Here is a 27,672-nt window from a genome sequence, read left to right as displayed (position 1 = left end):
GCGCACAGCCAGGAAAACCAAGGCGTGGTTCCGTAAGAAGCATATCAAGGTTCTGGCGTGGCCACCAGACCTAAAGCCAAAAATTTCAGACCCCCTCAATGATTTCTAAGTGAGAGAACTTGCGATATAGCAGCGTGTTCAAATTGACACAGCCCACAATATACTTGACAATAAAAAATGGGGATGGACATTGATTTTATGTAGAGGTTTTCTAAATATGCATAGATGCAAATAAAGGATTGACAAATGAAATAGAAACAAATTTGCCTCTATAATGAGCAGGTTAATCGAGAAAATTGAGTGTCAACAGCTTTTTGCTCCATGCTGAGGTCCATTTTCTGAGACCCTCACCGTGATTCTCAAGAAACTGCTTTCAAAATATTCGGCTTAGTCCACTTTTGCTCTGGTTTTGGTTCTGAATGTGGTGTTGATAGTAAATAGCGGAACTTTAAAAAGGCTAAAGTGCTGGCTCAGGTCAATAAATACCCTCTCGCGTGAGAATACAAAAGTTATACGGGCTCCCCTCTACCCGACACGGACAATCGATGGATTTTGATGGTGGGGAGGTTTCCGACCGGAGGGGCACGGGCGCAGTTTGCCTGCGGTGGGGGGGCGCCACCACCGGGGACGCAGCAGCACGTCCGCCGGAAGCTTTTACTGCATAGTTGGGCCACTTTTCTGCTTTTGTCCGCCGGCCCGGTCCCCCCGGCGGGACGGTCCGAAAAAACCTTCCACTCCCTGCTGTCCCGGGAGGACGGAGTCCTGGACGGATCGACGGGAGGGGACGGGCTGAGGCCGCGGGCAAGGTTCAGAGTCAGGGCCTGCTTGTGGACACGCAACTGACTCTGGCCCGCAGCAAGATCTTGAGGATGATGATGGCGATGATGGCGACGCGGTCCGGAAGTGGCCCTCAGACAGTGGGCCCCCAGCAAACTCTGGAAGGCCTTCTTAAACTCCTGGTTGGAGCACGGGTAGATGATGGGGTTGATGCAGCTGTTGAAGTAGCCCAGCCAGAAGGTGATCTTGAAGACTGTGTCCGGCGGTCTGTAGGCGGGGAACATGGAGCCTGCGGAGGGGGGGGGGGGGGGGGTGGCGTTTTCAGAGAGACACGATCAGACAAATTTGAGGCAAAATGAGTTTTAGGCTGTATTTGGATCGTTTACTTCCTGACAGTGTTGGGAAGATGACTTTGGAAATGAAGTCAGCTACAATTACAAGTCATCAATATATGGAATTACATTGGATTGAATTTGGATTACTTTTCGTAATTTTGAATGAACGTGTCAACTCTTAAACGTTTCTTCTCAAAACTCTTTAAAAACAAAGATCATTTTTTTGGGGTGGCACGGTGGGTCAGCTGGAAAAGCGTTGGCCTCACAGTTCTGAGGTCCCGGGTTCAATCCCGGCTCCACCTGTGCACAGTTTGCATGTTCTCCCCGTGCCTGCGTGGGTTTTCTCCGGGTATTCTGTTTTCCTCCCATGCAACATTAATTGGACACTCGAAATTGCCCCTAGGTGTGATTGTGAGTGCGGCTGTTTGTCTCGATGTGCCCTGTGATTGGCTGGCAACCGGTTCAGGGTGTACGCCGCCTACTGCCTGTTGACAGTTGGGATAGGCTCCAGCACTCCCCGCGACCTTCGTGAGGATAAGCGGCTCAAAAAATGGATTGATCGGCGGATCGTTATTTTGGAATCATTTAGACAAATAATAAATTGCTAACAAAACATAAGACATCTTTTTGCCAATGTGTTATGTGTACAGCACGTGGAAAACTACAATACAATAATGACAAACGTGCACTATGTAGAAATTGCTTCGTAGAAAAAGTCCAAAATCAGAAATATGAAACCGTCAACAAAAGTTGTCTTTTTCTTTGATGTGTTCAAAAGTAGGCGGCTCGGTGACTCAGCTGGTAAAGGGTTAACCTCACAGTTCTGAGGACCCGGGTTCGGTCCTGGCCCCGCCTGTGCAGAGTTTGCATGTTCTCCACGTGCTTGCGTGGGTTTTCTCCGGGCACTCCGGTTTCCTCCCACATCCCAAAAACATACAACATTATTTGGACACTCGAAATTGCCCCTAGGTGTGATTGTGACTGTGACTGTTTGTCTCTATGTGGTCTGCGATCGGCTGGCAACCAGTTCAGGGTGCCCCGCCTCCTACCTGTCGACAGCTGGGATAGGCTCCAGCACTCCCCGCGACCTTCGTCAGGATAAGCGGCAAAGAAAACAAATGGATTCATGGGTGTGTTCAAAAGTGCCAACAATAAGCCTAAAAATGTAAAACAAACTAACAGATGACACCACAAGGTGGAGGTCATATTTGGGGAAAATATATCATGTTTGAGAATAAAAAACAGCCAATCATAAGCGACGGCTTTAGAACGAGGAGGTGATATTACTGGGCACAGATATTGCAGTTTTCTTTGGATTCACATGTTCACATGCCCTACGGCGTCAAACTTGAGCTGTAGCCGATCCCGGCAGTACCCCGTATACAGTACCCTGGACTGGTCGCAGTCGGCAGTACTGTAAGGTTCTGGTCGAATCGCAAGTTTGTTTTTTTTTTTAATGGTTTTATGGATTTTCCACTGAGGAAGCGCCATTGATTTTGGCCATGGGGGGGGATGAATATGAGATTCTAAAGCTGGTGTGCGATTTGGGATTTTTCACTCCGTTTGTCTGTCCAAGAGAAGCTGCCGCGTGAGAGATTTTATTGGACGAGGCGCCGCAGATGTCAAACACCGGCGTCGAAAAATAAGATTGGATTTGATTGAGGAGCGGTCGGTAGAAAATCATTTTTCTGCCTCACTGTACAGTTTCATCATTTCATCCCCAGCTGGGCTAAACAAAGAAAGAGGGGGGGGGGGGGAGTGCTCTATTATTGTTTGGTAGTTTCGTTTTGGGGTGGGGCGGGGGGGGGGGGGGGCGAGAAGTGTCGTGCCATGCAGCATCGCCGCCTTGTCAAAACGTGTGCAACCATTTGTCAAAAGTGGAGCATCGCTTGTGCCGCAATGTCTCAGGAAATGTTTCATGAACAGGCAATTTTTTTGTTTTCGCTGTTTGAAAAAGGGCTAGCACGGTGCAGCAACTGGCTCGTGCATTGGTCTCGCGGTTGTGAGGACCGGGGTTCGAATCCTGGCTCCGTGCGTGAAGTCCGTATGTTGTCCCCGTACCTGCGTGGGTTTTCTCCAGGTACTCTGGTTTCCTCCCACATCCCCAAAACATCCATCCATCCATTTTCTTCGCCGCTTATCCTCACAAGGGTCACGGTGAGTGCTGGAGCCTGTCCCAACTGTCAACGGCCAGGAGGCGGGGTACACCCTGAACTGGTTGCCAGCCAATCGCAGGGCACATCGGGGAAAAAAAAGCCGCACTCACAATCACACCTCGGGGCAATTTAGAGTGTCCAATTAATGTTTCATGTTTCAGGATGTGGGAGGAAACCTGAGTCCCCGGAGAAAAGGCACGGGGAGAACATGCAAACTCCACACGGGCGGGTCTGATATTGAACCCGGGACCTCAGAACTGTGAGGCCAAAGCTTTCCAGCTGAGTCACCGTGCTGCCCCATCCCAAAAACATGCGGCATTAATTGGAGACTCTAAATTGCCCGTAGGTGTGTTTGTGAGTGCAAATGGTTGTTTGCTTCCATGTACCCTGCGATTGGCTTGCCCGTTGACAGCTGGGATAGGCTCCAGCACTCCCCGTGAGGCTTGTGAGGATAAGCAGCTAAGAAAATGTATGTATGGATGGATGTTTTTGGTGTGATGAGGAAACCGGAGTGCCCGGAGAAAAGCCACGCAGGTACGGGGACAACATGCGAACTCCACACACTGGGCCGGGATTCGAATTCCCACTCCCGCGGCCCTCGTGAGGATAAGCAGCTCAGAAAATGAATGGATGACTGGATGCTGTAATTGCTATTTCTTCGATTTTCCACGAAACACGCCCCACGCTTTGGCACGATCAGCCACATCACCGAAGGTCTCAGGTTCCATCCGGAATGTGGATGTGCATTAATATTTAATAATGACCGCCCCCCCTAGTGGCATGCAAAGGAGGATGAGGGCTGGGGTCGACCCCCGTCTCCCTTGATAATTTCCTCTGACAATCAGTTATCGGGAGCAGAAAAATTCAATCTGCACTGCAAATTTACCACAAACAACCCATCTCGTGTATCCGAGAGCGACGTACAGTGAAGAGCAGAACAATTTTAATTTAATAATTTTCCACGGCGATGGCAGCGCGAGAGGATCGCTGCGTTTACGTCAGCTGTGTTCAGCTAACTCGGGCCCAGATACGATTATTTGGGAGTGAATTCAGACGAATCACCGCAGATTTCAGAATCTGTCCCGAATCCTCAGTGACGTTCTGTGAGATTTTTGCGACGTTAACTTCTGCATGTCTCTTTTGCTCAACGTAGGTTGCGAAACACGCAACAAAACCAATTACTCCTTTTAATTCTATACCGACAACGCCGCCTCTTAATTGGATATCGTTGTGGTTCATGTTCCAGGGCGTCCACGGCTCGGACAAACTCAACGTTTAGCAATTAGCATTCGATTTCATACGATAATCGGATGACAGCGCAGTCGCGTGTATCGTTATTTTTTCCTCTTCTTCGTTGGTGTGTTTCCCTCCCGCCGTGTGATTGGTCACACCTGCGCCTCATTAGGCCTGACTTGTCGGGCATCAGCCAATCAGTGAGGAGTCTCACAGCTGTGTGGATTCAGCTGCGTATTATTTCCGTGACATTCCAGCGGGCCCCCGCCGCACCCCCATAACTAAATTTCATCCTTTTGTTCATTTTGGCTGAGTGTTTTCCTGTTTTCTGACTGCGCAGACCCGTTTGCAGGTCAGATTCTTTGTCGTCATTGTTCCCGTCTTTTCAACTGGACTCCGATAATTGTGACATGGCGACGTCCCTTTTACATTGTTCCGGTGGTCGTGATTCCTAAATCTTTTTCCTCCACCGCCCACACCGTGAAACAACGTCACGTGCCAGCGCGTAAGTGCCTTCCTGATTAAAACGAGCTTGCCTCATTTTGTTCTCGTCTCCGACAGGTAACAGAAATTTCAAGACGGGCCATAAATCAACGGGATATCTAATTATTTTCTCCAGCCAAAACATTAGGTACGCCCGCTTAATCTAATAAGGTCCGACGCGAGCCTTGAATTTTTATCGACACCGTCAGAGAGGTATTAATTTCATCCTATTTAATATTGTAGTTGTAGAACTAGAGTACATAAGGTTGAATCATCATCCATCCATCAATTTTCCGAGCCGCTTATCCTCATGAGGGTCGCGGGGAGTGCTGGAGCCTATCCCGGCTGTCAACTGGCAGGAGGCGGGGTACACCCTGAACTGGTTGCCAGCCAATCACGGGGCACATTGGAGACAAACAGCCGCCCTCCTAATTGCACCTAGGGGCAATTTAGAGTGTCCAATTAATGTTGCATGTTTTTGGGATGTGGGAGGAAACTGGAGTTCCCGGAGAAAACCCACATAAGCACAGGGAGCACATGCAAATTCCACACAGGCACCCGCCTGATTGATTGAACTCAGGACCTCAGAACTGTGAGGCCAAAGCTTTCCAGTTGATTCACCGTGCCGCCACATCCCCAAAACATTCAACATTCATTGGACACTCTAAATTGCCCGTAGGTGTGATTGTGAGTGCAGCTGTTTGTCTACGTGTGTCCTGCGATTGGCTGGCAACCAGTTCCGGGTGTACCCCACCTCCTGCCCAATGACAATGGAACATGCAAACTCCACAGAGGCGAGGCTGGGATCGAACCCGGGTCCTCAGAACCGTGAGGCCAGCTGACCCACCGTGCCGCCCGAATCATCATTTTATCTGAAAAATATCTTGAAAAGTTTGATGCGCCATAATAGATGATATCATCATCATCATCATCATGTTCCATTTGTCAATACATCCAGATATTTTCTTCTGTATCTTTTCTATCTTTTCCCTCGGGTTTGTCTCCACCAGCTAAGCGAAATCGTAACGTCTGACGGGTTTGATGGCTCTGCCCGTCTGTTTCTTAGATTGTTATTTTATGATCCGCGGACAGGGGAGGTTAAAGGGCGCGGGATTGACACGTCAATCGGAGATGCGAACGAAAGATATCTCGCTCATATTCAGAGCGATTGGTTACAGACAAGGGAACGTTGAAGACACGGGTGTCAAACTCAAAGCCCAGGGGCCAGATGCGGCTCGCCACGTCATTTTATGTGGCCCGCGAAGGCAAATCATGTATATCAACTTACATTTTTGTTCGAATCTGAACCAAAATATCAAATTGTCATGTCATCAATGATGACATTGAGATATTGCAAGCATTTTTGTGTAGCCAAATATATAAAAAAAAAAGAGTTGAAAAATCCATTACCGTTGATTTCTGATTACAAAACTAGCCGATAAATTTAATGTGTAAATATGATGGGTCAATTAAAGAGTTTCACAATTTCAGTCATAATGGCCCTCTGACAGAAACCGTAACTCCAATGTGGCCCGCGATTAAAAATGAGTTTGACACCCCTGACTTAAGCGATCTCAAAGGTCTCCGATGAGTGTGGCGTGACGGCGTTGCGGCTCTGGAGCCGATTCAGCTTCTACGAATGTTCGCTTTATTACCTGAGAGCGTTTTGATCGCTCTCATTAATTATTTTGCCGGGGATATAAATCAACTCAACAAAATGAATTAATGTAAATTTTTACAACCCAAGAGTGGACTGACTTTTGGTCCTCAAATGTACCAGTTTGTATTTTATATATATATATATATATATATATATATATACACTGGGCAGCATGGTGGATCAGCTGGTAAAGCGTTGGCCTCACAGTTTTGAGGTCCTGGGTTCAATCCTGGACCAGCCTGTGTGGAGTTTGCATGTTCTCCCCGTGCCTGCGTGGGTGTCTTCCGGGCACTCCGGTTTCCTCCCACATCCCAAAAACACTCAAAATTGCCCCTAGGTGTGATTGTGAGTGCGACTGTTGTCTTTCTCAATGTGCCCTGTGATTGGCTGGCAACCAGTTCAGGGTGTACCCCGCCTCCTGCCCGTTGACAGCTTGGATTGGCTCCAGCACTCCCCGCGACCCTCGTGAGGATTAGCGGTAAAGAAAATGGATGGATAATGAGATTGCATTGACTAACTAGTTAGAAGACTGATTTTCAGTTTGCATTCTGTTTTAAGATGAATGCAACGTGTGGTCTAAATTAAACGACATGTTCGAGTGAATGTGGTGTAAGGTCTACCTGTTCATGCTTGTGTACACGAAACTAGGAACACACGGAACGCGGCCTGACGTAGTTTCAGTAACGGTAGCACGGAAGCACAGACGAGCTGATACTCACTGATGGGGAGGACCAGGAAGAAAGGCAGCCAGCAGAGTATGAAGCAGCCCACCACAATGCCCAAGGTCTTGGCCGCCTTCTTCTCCCGAGAGAACTTGAGCAATCTCAGGGCAAAATGCGTGCGGCTGCCAAGGGCCTCGTCGTCGCTCACGGTCGCGTTGCCTCGATGGATCCGGAGGATCACCAACTCTGAATCCGACTTGTCCGTCTTGTGACCCTCCCTCAGGCCCTGGCTCTCTCTGCGGGCCACCACGTAGACCCTGCAGTACATGGCCAGTATGATGGCCAGCGGCAGGTAGAAGGAGCCCACGGCTGAGAAGATAGCGTAGGCCGGCTCCTCGGTGATCTTGCAGACGGATTCGTCGTCCGGCGCCGGCTCTTTCCAGCCGAACAGCGGGCCGATGGATATGACGACAGACAGCGCCCACAGCAGCGTGACGGCCAGCAGGGCCCTGCGCTTCGTCATTATCGCCGGATGACGCAGCGGGTAACTGACCCCAATGTAGCGATCCACGGAGATCACACACAGGCTCATGATGGAGGCTGTGCAGCAGAGTACGTCCAAAGCCGCCCAAACGTTGCAAAAGACCCGCCCGAACACCCAGCGGTCCAGGATCTCGAATATGGCAGAGAAGGGGAGCACCGTAGAGCTCAGGAGCAGGTCCGCCACGGCTAGGTTTACGATGAAGTAATGGGTGACTGTCCGCAGGTGTCGGTGGCAAACGACCGAGAGGATGACCAGGATGTTCCCGACCACTCCGAATACGATGAAGACGCCCAGCACCAAGCCCAGAACAACAGCCTTGACCACGCCGAGTTCTGGAGCCAACTCCCGGCTGCAGTCGGAGCAGTTTTCAGTCAAAGGAGCCATCTGGGCCGGGACCGCGACGAGGCTGCGGCGGCTCGAGTCCGACCAGAGCGCGCTGCTTTTGTTTTAGGTTTCGCCCCAGGCGGAAGGGGGACATTAGCGCATGTCGTAAATGTAAGTATTCAGCCTTGACAAGGCACAGTTTGAAAGCCGTTGCTGTGGAATGAAATATTATCTTGTAACCACATGATGTATGCAGCAACACAAGGAGAGCGGCGATTGTTGCCCTCAAAGGGCCTTAAAAAATTTCACGATCCCGAGTGAATATCTGTTCAAAAAGGATGCCACTCTGTGTATTTGTGTACTCTTGATAGATTGGTAAGTTAAACATTTTGTATGACTTCTTAAGACTGGAGTCTTGTGGCAAGTAGTGTCAGAAGTGGACTGGCCCAGTCGGAAGAACCTCGGGGAGGGTCGGGGTACCTGTACCGGGCATGGAGTGACCTTGTGCGGCCATTTTGTTTGTGATCCCACCACCTTGCTGCAGAGCCTGGCTTTGGTGTTGTCTTCACTGTACAGTTTGAATCTCAAAAAACTACTGGGTTCAAATCCGGTTCAAGGTGCTATTCCTCAAAGTTGCGGGACCTTTCTGTGGGGATTGTTGCCAAAAGAGGCAATGTTAGCGCCAAAGTTGTGGAGTTCCCATCCAAAAGACCCTCGAGTGCAGATAACCCCAGTACAATAGATGCTGGTTTTTTTTTCAATCTAGTCGTCAGTTTCGAATTTGTGTTTACGGTTTTGCTCTCCAAAGATGAAATTCCAGTCCACAATAAAATTGTTAGCGGGCGCAGTAATGTTCCAGATTCCTGTTCTTCTCTGCTGGAGTATTTCAAGTGTTAATACAGCAGCCTTGGAACCGTTGCGCCGTCCACAACCTTTGAAATGAAAAATGAAATTAGAAATGACATTCATCGTAAACTCAAAGCAGCTGTGCTTGCATTGTCTTTTTTTTTTTTCCGCTTGCGTTGCTGTCTTTCTGTAAATCAGATTGTGCACAGCGACAATATTTAAGGCTCAGCCCGGCAAATCAATCACTTTGCACGTATCGACAAAACACAATGCAAGGTTGCAGAGTGCATAAATGAATGTCAAAAGTAACTACGGGGAGTCCTCGGGTTAAGGCGGTCTCGACCTAAGACTTTTTGACTTTACAACGCCCGTCCCCTGTCCGCCGTTTTGTCTGGCTAATGCTTGCCTGTGTTTGTAGTCAGGTACAGGAGCGGTAGTCAGGATGTCGGGCATAGAGAGCTGGTCGGCGGGCAGGCAGGTGTCGGTACACGGGGGATCGATCAAAGCAGGCAGGAGTATCAAAGGGGTCAGGCTTACGGGGTCGGTCGGAGAACAGGCGGAGTTCGGGTACACACGGGTTGACGATCGGAGATACGGGAACGCTGGAACGGGGCATGAGTTCCAATGATCTGGCACCGGTCCAGTCGTCCCCATGGTCCTATATACCCCGGGGCCAATCAGCCAGCATGAAGCGCAGGTGTGCGCCTCCCAATCAGCGCGAACGCGCGGGCCAGCCAGGGGTGGACCGGCAGGACCATGACAGTATTTTAACGCACGTGAAGTGTTCCGGTCCTACGTCGGACACAATGATCCCAAAACAAGGTTCTTTGATACTTGTCCAGATGGAGAGGATTGAGGAGCAGGTTCCTTTGCAGTAGCTAAGCACAGCCTCCCCTTCTTCTCCATCCACCTCTCAGGAGTAGTGCTAAGTATGTCATCTTGTTTATTTCACAGTCTTTGTTTTTTTTATACAAAGTATTTTGATGGAAATTCTGACTTTAATGGCGGAACTCTACTTCAGTCCAAATTCGAGTTAACGGATCTAAGTCGTAGACCGAGGACTCCCTGTACTTTCCTTTTTTTCCCCCGCTCTTATTTTTATATGGACCACATGGGAACAGAAAAGTGACACGGTCCTCTACGCAGTAAAGATAATTCAGTTCGGACCCACTTGAAACAACCGTGCGGCTTCTTTGTACTCCAATCAGTTGCGAGTCTTAAAATCAGACAATCTAGAGATGGTCAGAGGTGAAAAAAAATCATCACGTTGCGTCCTAGTGTCTGTTCGGGCCTCTCCTCTCTCCTCGCCGCACTATTAAGCAGTGACATTTTGCAGCAAATCTCTGCTCCATATTGCACAGAAAGCTCTTTGGAGTGTTTGATGGGCTCGCCGTGGCTGATAAGTTCACCTCACGGAAAAGCGCGGCTCGGAGGTCACCGGGAAGCGGCAGATCGGCGCCTCCGCCGCTGGCGCGGGTCGCAAGATGCACACAGTGTGGCCGCGTGCGGCGGTTTGGATTGCCTTTGAGGAGATTACAGAAAAAAAAAAAAGGATGATGGAAATGTTTATCCACGCGGGCATTTCACAAAGACTGCTCTGCCGCCTTCATTTTGGACTTTATGCAAATGAAACCACATCAGTCAAGTAGTTGGGTTTGTGTTTATACAGCGAGTGGCATTTCGGAGGAACTCAACCGGATTGTCCGTGCGCGCAACCGTGATTGCTCTCCTCGCTCCGTTTTATTAAAGCGAGCCATTTCTCGAGTGTTAAGAATTAGGATGAGCTGCTTTCATCCTATTTCATCCCCTTTCTGAGAGGATTGGACGGAAGTCCGTTACATTGAGCCATAAAGAAAGACTTGTTGGTTCCGACGGGCCGAGAATGTGCTCCGAGATGAGCCGGGTAATCCGCTCCTGAGCTTTTTTAGGAGCTCGTGCTCCGCGGGTTGCCCGTGGAGTTGATGTGGCGTCAAATGCCGGGAAGGTCTTCCCTTTTTATAAGCTCGCTGTGCCGTGGTGGGAAGAGAACAAGTGAACTTGCCAGACAGACTCCCACAAATATCCGCTAATGAGCGGAGGCTGGGATTCACAATTGCGTCAAGGACATTTTGAGGCATATGGCCTCTGCGTGGCTGCAGTTATTTTTAAGCGGACGTGTAAACATCGCTCGCAGTCTCCACATCCCCACGTGGGGGCGGTGGGGTGAGGGTGAGGGGGCTGTACAGTTTCTGACAGAACCTCACTGCGGAGTCGTCCTCAAGAATGACAGCGCGAGGCGCTCATGCCCATTGTTAGACTTTGCCGGGCACTGAGCCATAAGGTACATTTTTAAGATGAAAAATCATTTCCGATGGGAAGCGTTGCGTGCCAGTTAATTAACACAAATGTGAGGATGCTTGTGGGACCTTTTAAAGGGGAAATGCACTGGTTTGCATCAACAACGTATCCAATAGGTCATGTAATATGTACCCTATTTTGACAATGTGATGTTAAATGCTCTCTCATTTTATAGTGATTTGAGAAGACTTCTATCGATAGTTACAAATTTTCATGGGCGCTGCAATTTTCGCGAGTTACATGACCTACGTGCGCGGATGTGACGTGTACCGTGCCGCAATAAAGGCTCGATTACAGGGGACACAGTTTATGCACAGCGCTGATTTCTCGGATTTATCCTCGTCTGATGAAGAAATAACAGTATCGGGAAGACGGAGGAATACTTCCATACACAGCCGTGAGCGGCTTGGTTTATCGGGAAGACGGAGGAATACCTCCATACACAGCCATGAGCGGTGCCGCTCACGTTTGTACTGGAGCCAGCAAAGCCGGCTTGGAGTTGTCTGACCCCCGCATAACACGTGTCATTCATGCCTTTTTCCTCCGCATTGTGGAGGAAGAGCCGACATCGACGGATCAAAAAGCGACGTCGCTGTGAACGCATGGCCGCCGCAAGCCAGTTATCACTGTGGTAACTTTTCTGACACCTCCCCGCTTGAAACGCGCACGTCCGCTGTCCCGCAGCCGCCTGCGCGCCGGGTCCTGATTAATTCCGATAACGAACAAGACTCCGACATGCTAACTAGTCACGCAGCGGCGTGAGTGGCAGTGCTCACGGCTGTATATGGAAGTATTCCCCCACCTTCCCGATCAACCGCGCGACCGTTAGCTCCGGACGCCGAAGCTAGGCTAAAGGCCTCCGCCACCTGAAAGGTCAGCTCGAGGCCCGCCGACGGAGCTCGCGCGTCAGACTCCGCGTCATTCCCGTCCGAAGAACCATCTGGGGCTGCCAGCCCAGAGCTCCCGGGGGCCTTTGTTTACGCACTTATGTCTGCGTAGGCCTCCGAGTAGTCAGAGTTCGAATGATTCCGCCCGAAGAACCTTCCGAATATTCAACATTGATTACAGCCACAGGATCAAATCTGTATGAAAGTATTACTCCATCTTCCCGATCAACCAATACTGCTATTTCTTCATCAGATGAGGATAAATATGAGAAATCGGCGCTGGGCATAAATGGTGTCATGTAATCGATCCTTTGATGCGGCACGTAACACGTCACATACGCCCGCGTACGTCATGTGACTCGGCAGCGCCCCTGAAAATTCGATAAAAATCTTCTCAAAACACTATTAAATGAGAGAGGATTTAACATCACATTGACAAAATGGAGTACATATTACATGACCTATTGGATACATTGTTAATGCAAACCAGTGCATTTCCCCTTTAAGAGATCAAAACAGCGGGATGGTGTGCAACCTTCTCGCAACAGGCGAAAAACCTTTCAGGCTGCCGTTGAAGCAGATTGGAGAAGGTCGGTGCGACACCTGCACATTTTCATCCAATTCAGCATAACAGCTGTGTCAATAATTCTGCATTTTCAATTTGGATCACATTTCAGTCTCTCGTTTGGGCTAAAATGTCAGCAACGACACAAAGTAGGCAAAAATATTTACAAGCTCATAAAGTACAAAGGCCAAAATGTATGCTTGTATTTGTACACCAGAGCCGCAGTGAATAAACAGTCGCTGTCAATTTCTGTAATATTCCAAATTTATAATTAACTTGGCGATGTGGTATTTGCTGAATGTTATGAGATTGTGCGGTTGGGCTGCCGTTGTGAGTGATTGCGGTCCCCGACGTGTCCCCTTTTCAGGGATGGGGTCCCATTCCTGTTGTTTGATATTGCAGTTGTGCCTAGTTTTATGGTCAATGCATTTCGCCCTATGAAATCAGTCTGAAGAAAATGAAAAACATTTTTCTTGGCAGGCTGGATGTTTTGCTAAGTATTATGAGATGGATTCCAATATTGTAGTGCACTTAGTTACACTTGTGACTAATTACTGCAACAATGTGTGCATATTCCTTATAGTTTGCTGTTTTAGATGCAGTTCATCCTTGCAATTAATATCCAATTTGTATTGCATTACCTGCAAATTGATTCTCAGAGCACTGCGTTTTACAGCAGCCAGTGAAGGCAACAATTCAGCAATTATTCAATCTATATAAGATGTGACGCTCTTCTACGAGATTTTATTTTAAAAAAAATTTAAATGATGAAACAAATAAGCTGGACTCACCAATGTCTTGTTGGGCTTTTCACTTCCCGCGGGATGTCACCGGCCACATCTGCGCCCGCGGAGTCTGTCGATCCTGCGTGCGCTAGAAACCAGAGCCAGAAGGCAAATGCACCCGCCGCGAGGGAAAGCACGGAGCTCCCTCCGCGTGGCCCCCCGATACCACAAAGGACGATGAGTACTTCATCATGACTGATCAAGTACTCGGGCGGCGTGTGGCGAGTCCCCCTACCCAACCCCGCCCCATTAACCCCCCACCCGCACGTCATCCCACCCCCAAAGTGACTTTCCATTCAGAAATATTCCATCAATGTCCAGTTTCTCCCCTTCATCGTGGAGAACTCCAATGGGGCGAGAAATGTGGTAAAAGTACTTTTGTGACTTTTACAAGCCTCTTTCAAAAAAAAAAAAAAATCCTCCAAATTAGCAGAACTAAACATAATGCCCATAGTTGTTCCTGCTCACCGCATGTATAAGTTTTGTTTCAATAATTAATAGCATGCAGTCAATGCACCTTTGCCATTGAAATCCATCTGCACGGTGCCAATCCATGAAGGACATTCTATTATTCAGCGATTTTGCTCTTTCTCTCCCCCCCCCCCGCTTTCTCTCTCTCTCTCTCTTTCCAGTCAAGGTATGATGAAGAGACAAAGCTCGAACAATCACACGCGCTGCTAATTGAATTTGGTGGGTAACCCATTTTATCAGGAGACGTCTAATTAGTCTGTTGGAGCTCGCAGAAAGAAGCTGGTTTTTGTTGTGAAACGTTGTTATAAACATTTGATTTGAACAGCAAACACACTCGGGGCAAACTTCTTTCTTGTCAAACAACAACGGTAGCAGAGTGCCTTGATCACGACGTCTGCATCACACTTTTGAGGATTAGGGTTAGGGGTTCGAATCTTAACGTCCCTGTGCTTGTGTGATTCATCTATCCATTTTCTTCGCCACTTATCCTCACCAGGGTGGCACTGAGTGCCAGAGCCTGTCCCAGCCGTCAACGGGCAGGAGGCAGGGGTACACCCTGAACTGGTCGCCAGCCAATCGCAGGGCACGTGGAGATAAACAGCCACACTCACAATCCCACCTAGGGGCAATTTAGAGTGTCCAATTAATGTTCCATGTTTTTTGGGATGTAGGAGGAAACCCACGCAGGCACGGGGAGAACATGCAAACTCCACACAGGTGGGGCCGGGTATCGAACCCGGGTCCTCAGAACTGTGAGGCCAATGCTTTTCCAGCTGATCCACCAAGCCCGCTTGCCATTTTTTTCCTTTTCTCAAAATGTATTTTTCCAGATCTTCCTACAAGAAGATGCTTGTAAGGTTAATTGAATACTCTTATTTGGACACAGGTCACTGATGGTGTAGTGGTGCACACGCCTGCCTTTGGCGCGGACAGCGCAGGATTGATTCCCACTCAGTGATGGTGTCGATATCTGCCCTGTGACTGATTGGTGACCGGTTCAGGGTGTAGTCCACCTTTTGCCCGAAGCTAGCTGGGATAGGCTCCAGCTTTCCCGCAACCCTTGTTAGGGTAAGTGGCTTGGATAATGACATGACTTGACATTTGGACACATGCGGTTGTGTGACGTAAATGGTTGTGCCCTGCGATTGGCTGACGACCCGCCCAAGTTGCATTTCGGTCAAGGACGACTGGGACGGCCTCCGGCTCTCCCGACGCGCGATCTCGAAAACGGACGGACGGCTAAACTTTAAATCGCTTCAGCGCGTGTGGAAATGAAGAGAGACGTTGATTTGGGTTTGCACCTATGGGACTCGGAAAATCCGATGCTTTCCAGAGGCAAAGAAATTAAAGACAAGATTCAATTAAAAGATGACATTTAAGCTCAATAACAGTGTAATACATGGAGAAACGTTAATATGTCACACTGAAAGTTGGAATACACTCACGGACACAGTGGCTTATGCGTCTCTTTATCAGTGGTTTTACTTGTATTTTGTCTTTGTTTTCTGAACACTTTGCGCACGTTGACTTCGGCACTACGGCGCCACACCCACCAGGAACTTTTGGACTTGGGCTATCCGACACAAAATCACAGTTTCAAGCGACTTTCAGCGCAAACATAACATTCCAGATGAGATAGGACCATAAGAGAGATGAGAGAGAACCACACCCCTATCCCACATTGGGGAGTCAGACCACATCTCCCTCCTTCTCATCCCTTCATACATCTCCTTTCCTTCACCTTTCCTCCACCTTCACACTGAGCACCAGCTCACCACAGGGCTGTGTACTGAGCCCCCTCCTGTACTGTCGCTACACCTTTGACTGCAGTCCAGTCCACAAAAATAACATCATAGTCAAATCAACTGATGACAACAGTGGTCGGACTGATCTCACAGGGAGAGGAGGCAGACTACAGAGAGGAGGTCCAGAAGCTCACAACCTGACATGGGAAGTGTGTGGACAGAGTTTGCTGTCATGGCCCTGCTGGTCCTTGTCCTGGCTGTGCCGGTCCCCAGCGCCTTGTTCCACGTAATCACGGCGTATACAAATAGGACTCCACGTAAGGTCTGGTCTTTGCCAGATTGTTGCCTCATGCCTCGTTCCCGCACTCTCCTGATTCTGTTCCTGCCCTCCCGTGTACTGACCCTTGCCTCCCTACTGACCTGCCTCTCACACCTGATGACTTTGTTACTGCTGCTTCTGTGGACTGCCTGTTTGGTCCCCACAACTGGACTGAATAAAAACGTTTCCCGAACCGGCTCAACGTCTCCCGAGTCGTGCATTTGGGTCAAACCCCGTGTTCTGGTCGTGACATCTGCACAGTCAGGTTTCTGGGAGTCTTGATCTCTGAGGACCTCTCCGAGACAGATAACAACACAGCAGTCATTAGGAAGGTTCAACATCATCTCCACTTCCTGAGAGTCCTCGGGAAAAACAACCTGGACACAAAGTTGCAGCTCATACATCGAGACGCCTGCTGACATACGGGGTCTCCATCTGCTACGGGAACTTCACTGAGGCAGAGAGAGGAAGGCTTCAGAGGACAATCAGAGCAGCACAGAAAATTGTTGACTGCCCTCTCCCCTCCGTGGCAGACATTTAATCCTGCCGGTGCCTCAGCAGAGCTCGGAACATTATTAAGGACACTAAACTCCACTGTTTGAGCGGCTGCCATCTGGAAGGCGGTGGAGATGCATAAAAGCAACGACCAACAGACTGAGGAACAGTTTGATTGAACACTTTTAATGAGAAAAGAAGTTTTCTGTGTGAAGACTTTATCTTAGTGAGGGGCGCCTTTTGGTGTCAAGGACGTCGACTTGAAGATTTGCTTGTTACAGTGCACACGGTCAACTGAGCGGCCCCAACACGTCATCAGAGCAGTTCATTGGTTGTAATTTTTAGTTTCACAGCGGAACTACGATTCTATCATAAGACAAAGCAAAGGAATTTTTTGGTTGAAATATATTCCACAAATAGCTAGCCCCCACTCCCTGCAAATTACAGTCTCACTTCACGTGCGGCTATTAGTCACTGGCGGTTTACATCTTTGTACGATTTTATCGTACGATCTGAAACCTGTTGGAAAAGCAATTACCTGTTTGAGCCGGGCCCAGCGCTCGGGTGGGCTGACGACTTTTCAGAGATAGCCGAATCAATATCCTCGCGCTGACCCATCACCGCGACAACAACCCGAGCTGAGCGTTCACATTAATGTTGGCATTTGCGCGGACATTCGCCTTAATTGCATCGATTCATCAGACTAAAGATGAGTGAACACGTAGAGATTAGCATCGCTCGTTGATACGAACGTACAGAATTTCTTTGTCAATGACCGAAGACAACGTACAATTGCAGAAAGCAAAAAGCGAAGGATTGTCATATGTTATTTTGGCGCAAACACATTACGGAAGCCACTATACTCCTTTGGGGGGTTGTGACGCTTTTTTGTGGTCTTGTGAAACAAAAGTGGCAGCCTGCGTCATCCGGTTTATGAATCTCCTGCTTTTATGGCAGCTGTCCACCTACTCACAGTCGCACCTGAAATAGAGACAGCGAAAAACGCTTGAGTCATAGCATATTTTACGGAAATAATGGCGTAACTACCATTTGAATATTCAATAGAGTGGCATCGAAATGAATTGCATTTTTACCATAAAAATCTTTCTAAATTGCCTTGTACCTGAACTGTACATCCTAAAAACAGGGATCTATTTTTCCAAACTCCTATTTAAGATGCAAAAATATTACTTGTACAGTCCAATAAAGGAGCACACACATCTGCCAAATGATTTATCTGATTTATCTTGTCTTTGTTTTTAGGTGTCTATTTTAAAGTCTGCAGCACTTGCATGCGTGCCACCAGCACGGCAAATTTGGTCAGCTGTGACTTGTGGTGGCTCAAATAATATGAACGTAACACAGATTATTTTTTTAATAACGGTTCAGGCTTTTATTGAGCCACGTGCGATTGCTGCAAATAAGTCGGACCCATTATCACAGCGCACAGAACGCCGCTCCTAACGAGACTCTAATTATGGCCTAAATCAGAATCAGCTTTATTTGGCAAAAAAAAAAAAAAAAAACACCCAAGGAATTTTTATCCGGCAGCTGCCCTGGAACGACATACAGACCAAAGTTCTTGCGAATTACAGTCTCAAAGGACCTGAGGTGGGAGACCAACATCAACTCCATCCTCAAAAAAGCCCAGCAAAGGATGTACTTTTGCGGCTTCTGAGGAAGCACAGTCTGTCACGCGAGCTGCTGAGACAGTTCTACACAGCGGTCATCCAATCGGTACTGTGTACCTCCATCACAGTCTGGTTTGGGGCCGCCATAAAATAGGACAAACTCCGACTGCAACGGACAATAAAAACAGGACCATTCTAACCACTGTTGAGGACTTAAACACGTCCTGGCCACCAGCTTTTCCGGCTCCTTCCGTCGGAAAAGCGCTACAGATCAATGCAAGTCAAAAGTAGCGAGCTAACAAGCAGTTTTTTGGTGACCAGGAAGTGGCAATGATTAGGAAGGGGGAAGTTAAAAATGCACTGAACAGGATGAAAAATAGAAAGACAGTTGGTCCTGATGAGATGCCACCGGAGATATGGAAGCAATTTGGAGAGGTGGCTATGGAGTTTTTGACCAACTTATTCAATAGAATACAAGCAGGAGAAAAGATGCCAGAAGAATGGAGGAAAAGTGTACTAGTTTCCATTTTTTTAAGAACAAAGGCGATGTTCTGAACTGAGGAAATTACAGAGGAATTAAGATGATGAGCCACACAATGAAGTTATGGGACTGACTCAGGTCAGAAGTAATACATGTGAGGGAGAGGAATGAAGATTAGCCAAAGTAAAACAGAGTACATGTTCATGAATGAGAGGGGCGGTGGGGGAAGAGTGAAGCTCCAGGGACAAGCGAGGGCGAGGTGGACGACTTCAAATACTTGGGGTCAACAATCCAGAGCAATGGAGAGTGTGGTAAGGAAGTGAAGAAACTGGTCCAAGCGGGCTGGAACAGTTGGCAGAAGGTGTCTGGTGTTCTATGTGACAGAAGAGTCTCCGCTAGGATGAAGGGCAAAATTTATAAAACAGTGGTGAGGCCGGCCATGATGTACGGATTAGAGACGGTGGCACTGAACAAACAACAGGAAGCAGAACTGGAGGTACCAGAAATGAAGATGCTGAGGTTCTCGCTCGGAGTGAACAGGCTGGATAGGATTAGAAACGCACTCTTTAGAGGGACGGCCAAAGTTGGATGCTTTGGAGACAAGGCTAGAGAGTGCAGACTTTGATGGTTTGGACATGTTCAGATACAAGAGAAAGTGAGTATATTGGTAGAAGGGTGCTGAGGATGGCGCTGCCAGGCAAAAGAGCGAGAGGAAGACCAAAGAGAAGGTTTATGGATGTGGTGAGGGAAGACATGTTAGAGAGGAGGATACACGAGATTGGCTTAGATGGAAAAAGATGACACGCTGTGGCGACCCCTAACCGGGACAAGCCGAAAGAAAAAGTAGAAGAAGATTCTTAATCATCAAATGTACTATTTTCTGCCTTGTGCCATTGTCAGGACACTCCCATTCTGCTGGTCCAATCAATAACAGTATTAGTAATTTATTTTTGTAGACTATCGCACGATTCGTCACTTTAACCCGCTCCCTTTGCACAACTGTCGTTGCACTGGTCCATTACTTGAACGGCGAACGGATAAAGGGACCGTACAAGCTCTACACAATGTGGGACGTTGACACACTTATCTCGTACTCGCTCCAGATGAAGATGATTTCCATCTTGCACGACAAGGGCTGCAGTCTTCTTACCAGTCGCACACTTAAACACACACTCATACATCCTCGACGGTGTGTGGTGTGTGTGTGTGTGTGTGTGTGTGTCTGGTCAGCTGTCGCAGCGCCCGAGATGACAACGTCCTTCGTTCCCCTCTGACCTGGGGGGGGACTTGTCAATCACCTGTTTAATTAATCACACGTCCAGATGGCACCCCGCGTTGTGTTGTGTTCCGCTACGTACACGGCAGCGACAATCACAGGCCGCCCATTCGCAGCGAAGCTGAAGATGCAAGGGAGTGATTATTGGTGGGGTGCAGTGGGGTGGTGATGGGGGGGGGTCAGTCCCGGGACTAGGAAGACATTTGTCTTGCAGAGCCTCAGATGGATTAAAGACAATGTTTCAGGAGAAGGTTAAGATTGCTGATATAAATGATCTAAAATCTCGGATTTTGACTTAAAAATGAAGTGGTAGGATGAGGTTGTACTTGAGGAGGAGACTTTGTAAGTGACGTGTCAGCGTTTTTTTTTAGAATGTGTAATCACATCGCAGATGGGGGGGGGGGGGGTTAAGTGCACCGATCCAATTCAAAATAAATAAATGCAAATTCAGTCAGTACTGTACAATGACGTACAATAAAAACTAGACTGCGTGCTTTGCATCCATCACTCGTTCCGCCATGGTCAACAGTATGGTAAATGTATAGTAATTGATTACGAAGAGGCACCACGGTGGATCAGATGGTAAAGCGTTGGCCTCAAAGTTCTGATGTCCCGGGTTCAATCCCGGCACTGCCTGTGTGGTGTTCGCATGTTCTCCCCGTACCTGCGTGGGTTTCCTCCGGTTACAGCGGGTTTCCTCCATCATCCCAAATAACACGCAACATTAATTGGACACTCTAAATTGCCCATAGGCGGGATTGTGAGTGCTGCTATTTGTCTCCATGTCCCCTGCAATTGGTGGGCAACCAGTTCAGGGTGTACCCCGCCTCCTGCCGGATGACAGCTGGGTTAGGTTCCAGCACTCCTGTGACGCTTGTGAGGCTAAGCGGCTCAGAAAATGGATGGATGGATGGATGGATGGATGTGTAGCCATGGCTGATACACATACTGTATAATTCATGCTTGATGTACTACCTGCAGCCCTGTAGGGATACAAACAGGAATGGGTGATTTTGTGGTTTCAACCCCCCCCCCCCCCCCACCCCCGATCCTGGTGATTCAGTCCTGCCGAATGAATGCCAAACCCTTCCGGCCTTCCGACTTCCTTGTCTTCAGCATCTCTCTGTTTGCAAATGCCCGATTGCGGACGTACGGTTCGAAAAGTCGAGTAATGACTGAGGTCGCCTCGCACCCTTGCGACTCACTGTTGAGTTTGCTGTGGATGACACAAATGCTTCTAATACAAATAACCACGGAGGAAATAGTGCTTAGCCTCCGGGTTATTTACAAATTGTGGATGTTTATCATTAATTATAGATCATAATGACGCCCCCCAACCCTCCTCAGGACAAAGGCAGCTATCCAAATTATACCTCCAAGAGTCCATATTTGTCCACGTGACGGCCGAACCGGGGGCAAAGGTGGGCGGAGGTCGCAGGGTCAACGCAATACGACAGCTTTAATTATTCATTAGGGACCAACTGTGGGGAAATTAGATGTGTTTCATATAATGTTTTACCACGCGTTATTTTTAGGCGCGATCAAGGCAAAGACAGTGAATTTCAATTGTAATCATTTTCTCGTCAAACCTGCATCTCTCAGGAGAATCTGTCACTGATCAACTTTTCGGAGATGATCTGCTACAGCTCGGGATATAGCAGAATTTAGTATTTTTTTTAACGAACAAATATATCTCAATAAATGAAAATATAGTGGAAATCATAATTTATTTCTGTTTATTTAAAAATGTGAAACATACATTATATGTCTTTAATACACAAAGATTACTATTTACATCTGACAAACAAAAAAGAAAAAAAATCCCCATCTCAATAAATTACACTATTAAAAAACAATCAAACAAATATAGGAAGGAGTTGAACTTCTGAGATATATTTTCCTAATACAGTAAATGTTAATAATACATGCTAATAATACATCACCGGCCTGTTCTGTATTTTCATGTGCAATGGGAAATGTATTTTATACAGTAAATATACAGTTTGAAAACATTGGCATTCATTTGATTCTTAAATAGGATCATATTTTGCTGTTTTGTCCCTCCAGACGACATTCAGAAGAAATCTCAGTTGGAAAGTCATCATCTGTGATTTATGATCGTCATCTATGATTTATTACCAAACCCGCTGCCTGGACAGAAACGTTATCTAGTGTGAATGAGCACGGTGTGATAACAAAGCTGACCGGAGAGAACACCTGCGGAAATGAGTATGCACGCACTCATATAAATCCTGAGAACAGTTTTTGCATTCTGCAGCGGAAAAATGGAAATCGTGTGGCAGTTGCTGAGGTTACGTCTGAGGACTCGACAGCGCACTCCAGCGGCTGAGATGGGGCACTGTAGTCGAAAAGAATGTGGACATTTTTTATTTGTATGTAAATATGCTATATCTTACTATTTATATTTATTTATTATATATTTACTAGTGTAAAATATGTTTTAGCAAAAAATGTAAATATGGTGTAATGTAAAATCATATGTTTGGAAACTATCGGCAAGGGTCTGTGATCTGCGCATGCGTACTGCAAACCCGGAAGCGCTGCATTAAAAACAACGAAAGTCAGCGTCAAAATAATCCCGTCTTTCCATGTTTTCTTCTGCGTTTTCTTTTGATATTTAGCTCCATCTTGGGCCTCCGAATGATGACCATCGTTTAGTCAATGCTGCCGTAGTGAGAAGCCGACACTGTTAAGCGGGCTTTCGTTTGCAAAAGGAAAGATGCCAGCTCGTAGTGTCGTGTCCCACGGCGTCCCCGCCACTAACGTGAAGTACTCCAGGTTAGCCACTCATGACGACGGCTACATTGATTTACAGGTACCGTGGCTCACATACTGTACTATACATGTTTACATTATTATAGTTTTCTAATTTCAATGTATGAGGGTCGACAGACGTCCATGTGTTCTTTAAAAGTACTGTTCCACACGTGATTTACAGCATTTAGTTTGATTTCAATACGAACATAAGATGCACTACAGCATTTACAGGTGACATAATTTGACCTCGAAACTTTTGAACGCACATGTTCATTTGTTCGATGTTTTAATCTTTCTTGCACAATTTGATGTTCTCTAACTTCTTCTTCTTTTCCTTTCGGCTTATCCCGTTAGGGGTCGCCACAGCGTGTCGTCTTTTTCCATCTAAGCCTATCTCGTGCGTCTTCCTCTCTAACTGCCACTGTCCTCATGTATTCCCTCACAACATCCATCAACCTTTTCTTTGGTCTTCCTCTATCCAAACTGCTCACTCCGAACGAGAACCTCAACATCTTCAATTCTGCCACCTCCAGTTCTGATTCCTGTTGTTTCTTCGGTGCCACCGTCTCTCATCCGTCCATCATGGCCTCACCACTGTTTTATAAACTTTGCCCTTCACCCTAGCGGAGACTCTTCCGTCACATAAAACACAAGACACCTTCCGCCAACTGTTCCAACCCGTTTGGACCCGTTTCTTCACTTCTTTACCACATGGCTCTGGATTGTCATCCCAAGTATTTGAAGTCGTCCACCCTCGCTATCTCTTCTCTCTGGAGCTTCACTCTTCCTCCTCCGCCCCTCTCATTCACGCACATATATTCTGTTTTACTTCAGCTAATCTTCATTCCTCTCCTTTCCGGTGCGTGCCTCCATCTTTCTAACTGTTCCTCCGCCTGTTCCCTTCTTTCAATCCAGATCAATATCAATATCATCTGCGAACATCATGGTCCAAGGGGATTCCAGTCTATCTTCATCTGTCACCCTATCCATTACTACCCCAAACAGGAAGGGGCTCAGCACGGATCCCTGATGCAGTCCCACCTCCACCTTAAATTCTTCTGACATGCCTACGGCACGTCACCGCTGTCCTACTGCCCTCATACATGTCGTGTACTATTCTAACATATTTGTCCGCCACACCAGACTTCTGCACGCAAGTACCACAGTTCCTTTCTTGGTACTCTATGATAGGCTTTCTCTAGATCAGGGGTGTCAAACTCAAATTCACAGTGAGCTAATTTTTTAAAATGAGCAAAGCCACGGGCCAAGGTTGAACAAATGATCTTTTTAATATGGAACCAAACAAGTGTGTAATACTTGTAATACTGGCGAGCCAGCTCTCATATTAATTTGAAATTGCCTTGCGGGCCAAATATAATTACACCGCAGGGCAAATCTGGCCCACGGGACAGAGTTTGACACCTATGCTCTAGATCCACAAAGAGACACTCGTAGCTATGTTAGAATAGTACAGAACATGTATGAGAGCAGCAGAACAGTGGTGAGGTGTGCCGTAGGCATAAAAGAGTTTAAGGTGAAGGTGGGATTGCCTCAGGGATCAGGTCTAAGCCCCTTCCTGTTCGCTGTTGTAATGGATTTGAAATGTAACATGAGCAAATTGTGTCTGATCTTTGATTACATCCATACATTTCCTGGTAAAATTAGAGTGGCCTTCCCCCGAAATGATACATAATTTTAACCTTCACAGTTAACAGAAGAAAGGCCCTCTCTATGGATTTTATTTATTGGCAGTGATTATTATTCCGAAAGGCGATTGTCGATCGAAGTGTCCTTAAACGAATGTTGCGCTGGCGTTCCAGTTCAAACGGAGTCCACCCAAAGTGCCGTACAAGGCCATCGCACTCGCCACGGTCCTGTTCTTAATCGGCTCGCTGTTGATCGTCATCGGCTCGCTTCTCCTGACTGGATACTTTGGAGTCACCGTGAGTAAAAGCTTTAAAAGCTCACAGTGTCACCACTTGGTGGCATCTGAGATGACATTATCATTATGATTTTTTTTTTTTTTTTTTTTGAACCTTTTTCAGGACAACGACCGCTCCATTCCCGTCCTGGTCATAGGAGTCCTTGTTTTTCTTCCTGGAATTTACCACTTGCGAATTGCTTATTACGCATGGAAAGGATACCCGGGATACTCCTACGATGACATTCCAGACTTTGATGACTAAATTGTGAAGCGGAATGAAGCCCTCAAATTTCAGTGGAGGCTAGAATTGAAGTAGCTTTTAAAAATATATATCTATATCTATATGCTTATTGTTCTCTTGCTGATATGAAGAAAATATTTTGTTTTGTAGTCAATTAAAACATCTGCAATTTATGAGTCCATTCATGTATTTTTTTTTTTTTTAATCAACTGACTTACCTGCTGTGATACTTACACCCAATTTTTTTTTTTTTTCACAACACAAAATGGTTGTGGAGACACTGTAGCACAGGGGTCTCAAACTCGCGGCCCGTGGGCCTTTTGCGGCCCACGAGACGATATTTTCTGGCCCCCACCTTAATATGAAAGTATAATAGTAGTAAGGCCCTCAAGTTTTATATTGATGACACTTTTGCAGTGTTGTGTGCGGAGCTGAGGAGTTGACCAATCCCGGTGGGGTCGATGGCTGTTGGAGGTGTGACATCGACCGGACTTGATTCAAGCAGAGAAACATTTTAATGAGAGAAAGTTACAGCAGCCTTGCCAAGGAGAGATTTTTTTTTTTTTTAGAAGCTTGGTACACAAGTTGTAAACACCAGCGTCCTTCTTCATCTTATTTTGTTTAAAAAAAATGTTTGAGAAAATGGGATTGTTTTTAATTTCTAATTTAAATTCCCACTGACACGAAAAGCATGATTTTTAGTATGTTATTAATGAAAAAACGGCAGCCGGTATGGACCCATCCGTTTTTTTTTTTCACCACAAAACATGATTTTGGCATATGGCTTTTTGTCACTCCCGCCATGAAAATCCTCTCGAGGGATTTGTTTTGGAGAAGAAGCAGGAAGTGACGTACAGGGCAGTAGCGTAATCAAGCGGTCTCTGCTGTTTCTACTAGTTTTACCTGCTGGAAAGTAGCTCGTTGTTCATTCGTGTTAGCCAAAATGCCGGCTCGTTGTGTTGCTGGATATTGCTCGAACACTCGGGAGGATGGATTCGGTCTTCATACTTTTCCAAAAGACCCGGTTCGTCGTGAAAAATGGATTGCACGGGGGCGACGGAAGAGACCTTCGTGGGTTCCAAATGACAGGTAAGTGTGTATACAGCTACTAAAAAAATAATAGTTGGGGAGGGATGTGTGGTGCTAAATTTACTTATGTGATGTGGACGCGGCCAGGGTGGTTCATCTCCGACGGGGAGGCGGTTTGGCTGCGGCGTCGTCATCGCTCGCGGGCGGCGTTGCTTATATCACCGTCTTGCGTAGGTGGATTGGGAGGGGAGGCGGTTTGGCTGTGATCCACATATCATCTAAATATGGTTCAAAACGATAGGGTAATATTGCCCCCTGTCACTTCACTCGGTCGAAAAGAGCTTCCGTGTCTAAAGGGGCGTGTTCGTCTCCCACAGTAGGGGCCAAAGCGTGTTTTCATCGGCGAATGTCCGGGGTGATGTCACGGACGGGATGCAGCCAATATGGCGACCAATTGGATGTCGAATGAGACTTCCGCAACTTTGCACATGGATGACGTGCTCTCTGCTGAGATTGATTTTTTTTTCGTATTGACATTGAAGTGAATAATCTCACATGTATTTTTCATTCCAATATATATTTTAGAATGTTTATAGGGATGACACTTGACCTTTAAATTCCGCATACATCCATGTGCGTCGAGGCCTCCAGCGGCCATGATGTAAATTGAGTTTGAGACCCCTGCTTCAGCAGATAATGTAAAAATAAAAAGATAACTTATCTTTAGCCCAAAATGTAATTTTATTCTACAAACAACTAGTACTTGATTGTTTTGTATTTATGGCGTATGTCTTTTTCCATCACAGGTGTTTACTGTAATTACGACTTTATGACTGCATTAGCAAGCGTCAGGAACACAACCTCAGGGGTTGGGAGACATGATGATTAGGAGAAAGGTTGATATATTTTGCATCCAAAGAGAGCAGGTGGAAAGGTAGAAAGGCGAGAAGTTTAGCGGCAACATTGAAATGATTTTACCATGGAGTAGTAGATGGGAAGATAAATGGACTGGTTGAAAGAGAAATTCTGGAAGGAACCAGATGATGTAGTTCTGAGCGTCCCACACAGAGAGTTGTGATTGGTGCAGATTGGAATGGACAATGTTGGTGAAGGAAACAGCGGCGATAAAGTAGTGATGGGTCGGTCCGGCATCCAGGAATGGAACCTTCGGGGGACACATGGTGGTAGACTTTGTCAAACTCTCGCTCGAGTGGACCATTTGGCTTTTTTTTTTTTTTTTTTTTAAACTTGGACTTGAAATCAGCCAACTCAGTTGCGTGGCGTGTGTGTGTTTTAAATATGACGTCAAATGTCAGATTTGAACGTTGTTTAGTCTTCATCGGACGTTTATAAATCTCGGGACGCGGCAACAATGCCCCGACCTCCTGGACTTTTGTTTGCCTTTTGTTACTTTGGAAGTGCGACTCTTTCGTCGCAGTTTCCCACGAAAAGACGCTTTTGTGTGAGGCGCCCAAATAGCAGCTGCGTGAAGCTCCAGATGACTGGCGGCAATTTAACGGAATTGTACTAGTTTGTCTTCAGAGTAAAATCGTTTTAAATTGGTCTAAGACTGTCTCGCCTTATCTTACATAGAACGCATCTGACCTGTATCTTCCTATTAACGTATATAAAAATATACATATTTTTGTCATGTATCATATCCTGCAACATATTTTTTTGTATTAAAG

General features: G+C 46.9%; 2 protein-coding genes across 2 annotated transcripts; one reads left to right on the top strand and one right to left on the bottom strand.

Annotated features, from left to right (window-relative positions):
• Nucleotides 1-509: 509 nt before the first annotated feature.
• Nucleotides 510-8,249, bottom strand: adra1aa (adrenoceptor alpha 1Aa). Its single transcript, XM_061817329.1, has 2 exons — nt 7,364-8,249; nt 510-1,066 (listed from the first exon to the last, which is right to left on the bottom strand). Exons 1-2 carry the CDS (start codon nt 8,232-8,234, stop codon nt 510-512), a joined length of 1,428 nt encoding a protein of 475 aa, XP_061673313.1. The 5' UTR covers nt 8,235-8,249.
• A 14,293-nt stretch (nt 8,250-22,542) lies between these two features.
• On the top strand, nt 22,543-25,116 carry tmem230b (transmembrane protein 230b). Its single transcript, XM_061817502.1, has 3 exons — nt 22,543-22,848; nt 24,611-24,733; nt 24,836-25,116. The coding sequence occupies exons 1-3, from the start codon at nt 22,753-22,755 to the stop codon at nt 24,974-24,976; spliced, it is 360 nt and encodes a 119-aa protein (XP_061673486.1). The 5' UTR covers nt 22,543-22,752; the 3' UTR covers nt 24,977-25,116.
• Nucleotides 25,117-27,672: the final 2,556 nt, after the last annotated feature.

This window comes from Syngnathoides biaculeatus, chromosome 4 (genome assembly GCF_019802595.1).
Source record: "Syngnathoides biaculeatus isolate LvHL_M chromosome 4, ASM1980259v1, whole genome shotgun sequence".
Classification (NCBI taxonomy): Eukaryota; Metazoa; Chordata; class Actinopteri; order Syngnathiformes; family Syngnathidae; genus Syngnathoides; species Syngnathoides biaculeatus.
Note: the sequence above shows the minus strand (reverse complement) of the source record. Positions and strands in the feature narration are given on the sequence as shown.

What these genes read in the sequence shown, in the direction of transcription:
- tmem230b (XM_061817502.1), top strand. Translation starts at nt 22,753, where the DNA reads ATGCCAGCTCGTAGTGTCGTGTCCCACGGCGTCCCCGCCACTAACGTG. An exon ending in ACGGCTACATTGATTTACAG is followed by an intron (nt 22,849 to 24,610) that starts GTACCGTGGCTC and finishes CTGGCGTTCCAG; the next exon opens with TTCAAACGGAGTCCACCCAA. An exon ending in CTGGATACTTTGGAGTCACC is followed by an intron (nt 24,734 to 24,835) that starts GTGAGTAAAAGC and finishes AACCTTTTTCAG; the next exon opens with GACAACGACCGCTCCATTCC.
- adra1aa (XM_061817329.1), bottom strand. Translation starts at nt 8,234, where the DNA reads ATGGCTCCTTTGACTGAAAACTGCTCCGACTGCAGCCGGGAGTTGGCT. An exon ending in CTTCCTGGTCCTCCCCATCA is followed by an intron (nt 1,067 to 7,363) that starts GTGAGTATCAGC and finishes CCCCCTCCGCAG; the next exon opens with GCTCCATGTTCCCCGCCTAC.